The 7,782-nt window shown below is 55.5% G+C and overlaps 2 protein-coding genes across 2 annotated transcripts; one reads left to right on the top strand and one right to left on the bottom strand.

Annotated features, from left to right (window-relative positions):
* Window positions 1-571: 571 nt before the first annotated feature.
* Window positions 572-1,042, bottom strand: LOC141848373 (uncharacterized). The gene has a single exon (XM_074736397.1). The coding sequence runs from the start codon at window positions 1,040-1,042 to the stop codon at window positions 572-574; it is 471 nt and encodes a 156-aa protein (XP_074592498.1).
* A 5,479-nt stretch (window positions 1,043-6,521) lies between these two features.
* LOC141848374 (uncharacterized) lies at window positions 6,522-7,564 on the top strand. The gene is made up of 2 exons (XM_074736398.1): window positions 6,522-7,019; window positions 7,127-7,564. The coding sequence occupies exons 1-2, from the start codon at window positions 6,522-6,524 to the stop codon at window positions 7,562-7,564; spliced, it is 936 nt and encodes a 311-aa protein (XP_074592499.1).
* The last annotated feature ends 218 nt before the right edge of the window (window positions 7,565-7,782 follow it).

The following is a 7,782-nucleotide window of genomic DNA, read 5'->3' on the forward strand; positions in this document are numbered from 1 at the left end:
TCGCCACTTGTTGCCCGGCTTCGGCACGAGCACCACATTGGACAGCCAGGTGGGGAAGTGAACCTCCCGGATGTGCCCTGCTTTCAGAAGCTTCTGCACTTCCTCCCGAATGATTTTGTTTTGCTCAGGGCCGAAATGCCTTCTCTTCTGCTTGACAGGTCGGACGTCTGGCAGGGTGTTGAGGCGATGAACAGCTACTGAAGGAGATACTCCCGTGATGTCTTCCGGCGTCCAGGCAAATACATCTTGATTCCGGAGGAGGCAGGCACCAAGTTCTTCCTTCAGCTCTGGCGGCAAGTCGGCAGCAACCTGCACCACCGTTTCAGGTCGGTTCGGGCATACCTGAAGAGGTTCTTTGCCCTCAATGTTAATGGGAGCCGGGGCTTCTTGTACTGCGTGGATCTCCGCTCCCTGTACCCTTCGGTTCTTCTTGGCTTCGGTGCGCACCATGTCGACGTAGCACCGCCGGGACGCCAGCTGATCTCCTTTGGCCTCCCCGACTTGATCTCCCACTGGGAACTTCATCTTCTGGATGATAGCACCGCCGGGAGAGACCACAGCCGAGAAGGCGCTAGAGACCAGAGGTTGGCCTTCCCAGAATGACATTGTAAGCCGAGGGGGCGTCGACGATGACGAAGGGCACGCGCCGAGTCCTCCTTTGCGGTTCCTCGCCCAAAGAGATCGCCAGTGTGATCTGGCCCAACGGTTGAACCTCATTGCCGGTGAAGCCGAAGAGTGAGGTGGCCATGGGCTGGAGTTCGGCCATATCTATTTGCATTTGGGTGAAGGCAGCCTTGAAGATTATATTGACCGAGCTGCCGGTGTCCACAAAAATTCGGACGATGTTATAGTTGGCTATGGTTGCCCTGATCACCAAGGCATCATCATGAGGTGTCTCGACACCCTCTAAGTCTTGCGGCCCGAACCCTATGATGGGTCCCTCCAGTGTTCGGCCACTGCTAACTCCGTGCACCTCGAGCTGCCGGGCATGAGCCTTTCGGGCTCGGTGCGAGTCTCCATCGGTGGCTCCTCCTGTGATCATAAGGATGCTCCCCTGCGGAGCATTGTTGTGGTTATCCTCGGTGGCGTTGTTACGTCGAGGAGCTTGAGGCTCGCGGGGAGCTTCCCTTTGTGGAGGCGGAGCTGACCGCCGGGGAGAACGATCCCGAGTTCGGGGAGGCCGCACAGAAGGAGGTCGGTCTTCCCGAGTGCTCCGTCGAGCCGGAGACCTTTGGCGTCTCGGAGCGGGAGTTCTTTGGTTGCGTTGTTCAGCAGCTCTCCGCAGCTCTCGAGCATATTGGTGGCACTCCTCAGTGGCATGATTCGGAGATTGATGGTAGGAGCAAAAGCGAGGCAGCCATCGGCATCCGCTGGTGGCTTGCTCTGGCTGACTGGCCACCGCATGGATTGATCGGTGATGAGGCTTGGGGGCTGCAGGGGGATCCGATTCGGGCCTCCGAAGTGGTTGAGGCGGAGGTCTCTTCTCGCTTCGGGGAATGGTCGGAGGATTCCGACTAGATCCTCCTTGCTGGTGGGGATCTTCTTTACGTCGAGCCGACTGGGCTTCCTCAACATGAATGTACTTGACGGCTCGGCTTTGGAGTGCATCAAAGTTGGCGGGAGGCTTCTTGATCAAAGATCGGAAGAAGTCTCCATCTATCAAGCCTTGTGAAAAGGCACTTACAAGAACCTCTGAGGAGGCTGTTGCCACTTCCTGCGCCACTTGGTTGAAGCGGTGTACAAACTCCTTCAATGATTCCCGAGGCCTCTGCTTGGTGGCGAACAAGATCCATGGTGGTCTTGCGGTATGTGCGGCTGGTGGCGAAGTGCCGCAGGAAAGCCTCTTTGAAGTCGGCAAAGGAGCCGATGGAGGATGGGGGCAGCTGGCTGAACCATCGGAGGGCAGATCCGGCCAATGTTGTGAGAAACACCCGACACTTGATGGCGTCGGTATACTGATGGAGCATTGCTGCATTCTCGAACCTCCCCAGATGGTCTTCTGGATCTGTCGACCCATTGTAGTCAAGGAATTGAGGGGTCCGGAAATGCTTGGGAAGCTCCTCATCGAGGATGCGGCGCGTGAAGGGGGTTCCATTCGCGCCACTCCCCTCGCCTATCTCTGGCCCTTTCCCTCGAGCCGGATCTCGGACAGGGGCCTGATCAGCGGCGGACTCCATGGAAGCGTCATAGTAATCCGCTTCCGGCGGTGGTGGTCTGTAGGAGGGGGCGCGCGGTGCTTCCACCGGCGTGAACAAACGCCGGGGAGGCATGGTGTGAACCTCCGCTGGCATAGCAGGGGCCTCCGCCGGCCTGGGAGGGGCCGGAGGAGGTTGGGCTGGAGCTTCTTGTTGGTTGCGCGAAATGGCTTGAACTGCTAGGGCCACTGCGCGATCAAAGTCTTCTTGAGTCATGGTGAGGATTTGAGGTCGAGGAGGCTCGTCCGTCGGCATTTCTCAAGGCAGGACTGTTTATTTTCCCACAGACGGCGCCAAAATATGTTCCTGTTGAGATCTGCACCAGGAAGCTTCGACCGTCTTCTTCAACACCAAGACTGTAGAAGGAAAGATGGAGAGAAGGGCTTGGAGAGCAACACCTGCACACAAGAGGAAGGTGAGAGGGAAGGCCAGGAGGGTCCTGGCGCGACCACTCCGATGCTTAAGTCAGTTGGAGGGGAGAGGAAGGAAAATGTAAAGGAAGAAGCAGGAGATTGTGAGATTGCATACCTCCCTTCGTTAGCCAACTGACCTTTTATATGTTTTAATGAAGATGAGTCACATCAAGGATATGACTAAGGTCCCATCGTCGTTATGAATGTGTCAGAGAGCAGGGCATGGCCAACATTGATGTCCCATCATTGACCAGCATTTAAGGGAGTATGTTTCAACATTTACCGAAGATTTGCTATGATGATATGCAGGAATGTCAGGAGAACATTCATAACCGTACGATAGGGGAGTGGTCCTTTCTGGGATTAGAGCAAGTTAATGGTGTGGGGTACACGCCCTGAGCCGAGCGGGTCCTCTCGGGCGACGGGGAAGGGCCATGGACCGTACGGGGTCGAGCCACCTAGACCCACTTGAAGTACTCAATGATGTCTTACCTTCGAGCGGGTGAGTCGAAGTGACCTTGCTTAAATGATGCGAAAGGACGGGCACCACTATGGGAATTACCCGAGCCGGGTGAGCCGGCCGTATCGCGACACCCGCGTCTCGGCAAGGCACCAGTCGTGAGGACTCCTCCTGATGATGGAGTAGGAGGATTCGGCTCAGCGACATAGGAGGATCCGGCTCAGCCACTGGCATTTCGGCAAGGCACCAGTCCTGAGGACTCCTCCTGGTGACAGAGCAGAGGATTCGGCTCAAAGGAAAGGATAGGAGCGAAAAGAAACCTGCCGCAGGCCGACTTCTTCTCTTACTTGACTGACTCTTCGATGTGTGAGGACGGGAGCTTCTTCTCTTACTTGACTCTGTGATGTGGGATTCTCTGCTTAGTGGGATTCTAAGCAACTGCTTAGTGGGATTCTCTGCGAAGTAGGGATAATGTGTCCGATTTTAGATGCACTAAAAAAATTAATCATTTCTCTTAAATAGTGATGTGGTAAGTCTTGCTCGGTCCGATGTGACAGGGTAAGTCAACAGATCGTCCGACCTAGCCGGTCCCGGGGTCCACGATCTCGGTCCCGGGGCCCACAGTCAGGGTGGTCTTGCCCAGCTCGACGTGGCAGGGTAAGTCAACAGATCGCCCAACCTGGCCGGTCCCGGGGCCCACGGTCCCGGGGCCCACGGTCAAGGTGGTCTTGTCCGGCCGGACGTGGCATGGTAAGTCAACAGATCGCTCGATCTGGCTGGTCCCGGGGTCCACGGTCCCGATCCCGGGGTCTAGGGTCAAGATGGTCTTAGGAATTCAGACTCATTCATCCGGGAACGATCCGTCTGGTCCATTCGCATGAACCTCCTTACCCGGGTCATGGGATCCAACGCTCTGTTCACCCGGCTGAACATGGTTGAGGATAAACCCGGGTGGACGGATCAATACGATAGATCCTTGACCAATCAGCCTACTTGGCTTACTCATACTCATCATCTTGCCCGGTCTACACGGGCCTTTACTGTACCTACCCGGGATGGCTCAACTACAGCCCGTCCTGGGTATGTGCCGCACTGCTAGATCGTTTCCCGAATTACCTATCGCTTAGCCCATCCTGGCTGGCTCAGTCTGCTCAACTTAGCCAGGCTGTTCATCTTACCCGGCCATCCCACTAGGACACGTTGTGTGCTCGGCCAATACTCACCATGACTGTTCCCGGGTAACCCACCTAGCCCAGCCATCAACAATTAGCGCATTCAGACTGCTCAGTCTACCTGGTCTGCTCGACCATCTACTCCACCCATTTTACCCGGATAAACCCGGCCATCGCTGGTTCCAGGTACCCTTATCCCACTCCGACTTCAGTCCCGGCTCAAGTCCTCCTATAACATACAATTGCAATACAAACAATCAAGCGTGTGAACTGTCATGCAGGGGAAAGGCTATCTTCATATATCCACGTTTCATCTCGTCATGGCCGTCATTTTCCTACTTATGGCTAAACGACAAAGGTGATGTACAGCACTGCGCCGCAAGGCAATTATAGGCGTATCACCCTTGCTCCCTAGATGCCACCCTACTGGCGCAGGTGTCAGACACACCCAGGTTCTACCCCCCCCCCCCCCCCCCCCCCCCGATTCCACCATAGCCTGCTCCCCTGACATATGGAATGTTCTCCTCGAAGGTATATCAGTTCCCACGCAGGTATTGACTCTCTATCAAAACTCTTTCATTTTCACTACTACTACGATTGTTATTGCTACTTCCTCTTCACCGGAAGACTGACTTGAGCGTCGGAGTGGCCTGCCGAGATTCCCCGGCACCAGCTAATCCGTTCGTTCGTGTTGATCTCGCAGGTCCCCCTCCTACTAGGGCCCGCACAGGTTGAGGTGGCATCTTCTTGACCGGTGGGTTGATTGTCGTCGATTTTTGACCGGAATAAATTGGTGCCGTTTGTGGGAAAACTGAGCTGAACGTCACGATGGTCACCACTAGACGCACCACCGACAACCGCGAGCCTGAGGAGGAACCAAACCCTGTGGCTCCTGACCCCAGGGTCCCTTTCGTGGTTTCACGTGAAGATCTCCGGTTTGTCATCCAAGATGTTTTGGGTGCGATGTCGGGACGCGCTCAGCCGCAGCCCCCTACTGCACCCGCTGCTAACACCCCCTTTGGGGCTCAAAGACCTTCCCCAGTGGAGGAGGTCTTGCTCCCTATGGGTTCCACTAACCGAGGTGGGGCCTCTACGAAAGCGAATTCGCAAGGATCCCATGCTGGAGGGGATCGGCGTGACGATCGCAAGGGTAAAGCCCCCATGGCTTCTCCAGCAACTCCCCCCGTGAAGTTGCACAAGAACCCCTTTTCCAAGGAAATCTTGGAACAAGGACTGACCCCGCGTTTCAAAACAACGCCCGTGGGAGAATACAATGGGTCTACGGATCTTGAAGATCATCTCAGCCGGTTTGAGAATGCGTCCCTGCTCCATCAGTACCCCAATGGAATTAAGTGCCATGTTTTTCTCAATACCCTCTCTGGATCGACGCAGCATTGGTTCAATCACCTTCCACCCGCCTCTATTCGCTCCTTCGAGGAGTTCAAGGAAGTTTTCTTACACCAATTCTCTAGTGCTAAGAAGTACCAAAAGACTCCGCTCACTCTTTTTTCGATGAAGCAAAAGCCTAGGGAGACCCTTAGGGAATACCTTCATCGTTTCAATAAAGAAGTGTGGGATGTACCCTCAACTCCCTCGGACATCCTTACTAGCGCCTTGACCCAAGGCCTTCAAGATGGAGACTTCTTCCGCTCTCTGGTGAAGAAGCCACCTCCCAGCTATCCCAAACTGCTGGAGCGCGCTAATAAATACATACATCTTGAGGAAACCCAGCTTGCTAGGCGAGGAGACACCGGCCCCACTTCGCCTGCTGATAGGAGGCCAGCCCTTGCACCTCCTCGACGGGAGGCTCGACGGGAAGCTCCGCCGAGACCTCTTCCACATCCTCCACCACGGCGCTAGGAGCGCGTCGTCCAGGCAGTAGATACACTCCCTATTCCGAGGGAGTATGGAATCCCAGCCAGGAACGGTCAACCAATCCATTTTTGTGCCTATCACCAGTCCACCGCCCATAGCACTCAGGAATGTCGAGTACTGGCCCAAGAGATTAACCGGGTCATTTTGGAAAAGCAACAGGCGATGACCGCCCCGCAACCCGGCGGAAGATGCTTGCCGGGGAATCCTGGTTGGAGGGGCGACCAGGCACGGCGAGGAGCACCCACGACGTCCTGGTCCCGATCCTCGATTGGAACCTAGGGCAGATCAGCAGTCACCCCCTAGAGGTGATCGATTCCCGACGCGTGATGATCAACGACGCGATCGCACGTCGCCTCCTGAACCAGCTCACGAAGGTCACCCGGACCCCCGGGAAAATCAGAATAACATGCCTCATCGGGGGGCCATCAACATGATTGTCGGATGCTCTACCGACGATGATTCTAATCGAGCTCGCAAGGCTCATGGCCGCCGACTCGAGGCATACAGCATCAGCTCCGGCTCAGCACCAGACCCTTCCATTCAGTTTGGGCCCCAAGACTTGGAAGGGATATCCCTTCCCCACGATGACGCCTTAGTCATCCGAGCCACTATCGCTAACTACGATGTGGCTCGTATCTTCGTCGACACTGGCAGCTCGGTCAACGTCCTATACAAGGACGCCTTCGACCGCATGCAAATAGACCAGGATCAGCTGCAACCCATGGCAACTTCCCTGTTCGGCTTCTCCGGACATGAAGTCCGACCTCTGAGGCAGATCCAACTTCCCCTGTCTCTAGGAGAGGAACCCCTGAGAAGAACTCGCAGCATCCTCTTTACGGTGGTGGATGCCCCGTCCGCCTACAATGTCATCCTGGGCAGGCCAGCCCTCAGTTCTTTCGAAGCGGTCTGTCCACCTTTCACCAGAAGATCAAATTCCCTGTCCAGGGCCAAGTCGGCTCTGTGAGTGGGGACAAGGGGATGGCCAGGAGCTGCTACATTGACATGGTCTAGACGGACCTCAAGGCAGTGAAGAGGAAGCCAACCGCTGTGGTACAGGCGGTGCAGGAGGCAAAACCTACCCGGGCACTCACGGACAAGGTCAGTATTCAAGTTATCCCTGATCATCCTGACAGGGTCACCCAGATAGCTGCCGACTTACCCGACGAGCTGAGGGAGAAGCTCGTCGACTGCCTGACCCAGAACAGCGACATCTTTGCCTGGTCCACCGTGGAGATCACGGGGGTGTCCCCGGACGTCATGGAACACCGGGTCAACACCCTTTCTGACATGAGGCTGGTCCGACAGAAGATGCGACACTTCTCTCCCGAGCAAGACAAAATCATCCGGGAGGAGATCAACAAACTTCGGCAAGCTGGCCAGATCAGGGAAGTACAGTTCCCTACCTGGTTGGCCAATGTAGTCCTTGTGCCCAAACCTGGGGGCAAATGACGTGTTTGCATCGATTTCCAGGACCTCAACAAGGCATGTCCCAAGGACTGTTATCCTCTTCCCCAGATTGATCAGCTGGTGGACTGAACTTCCAGGTATAAACTTATATGCATGATAGATGCCTACCAAGGCTATCATCAAATTCCTCTGGCACCGGAAGATCAAGAGAAGGTCAGTTTCGTTACCTCCGACGGCACCTTCTGTTACATTGTCATGCC

Source organism: Curcuma longa, chromosome 17 (assembly GCF_044706935.1).
Source record: "Curcuma longa cultivar G26 ecotype Majalengka, Jawa Barat chromosome 17, ITB_CL_G26_1.1, whole genome shotgun sequence".
Classification (NCBI taxonomy): domain Eukaryota; kingdom Viridiplantae; phylum Streptophyta; class Magnoliopsida; order Zingiberales; family Zingiberaceae; genus Curcuma; species Curcuma longa.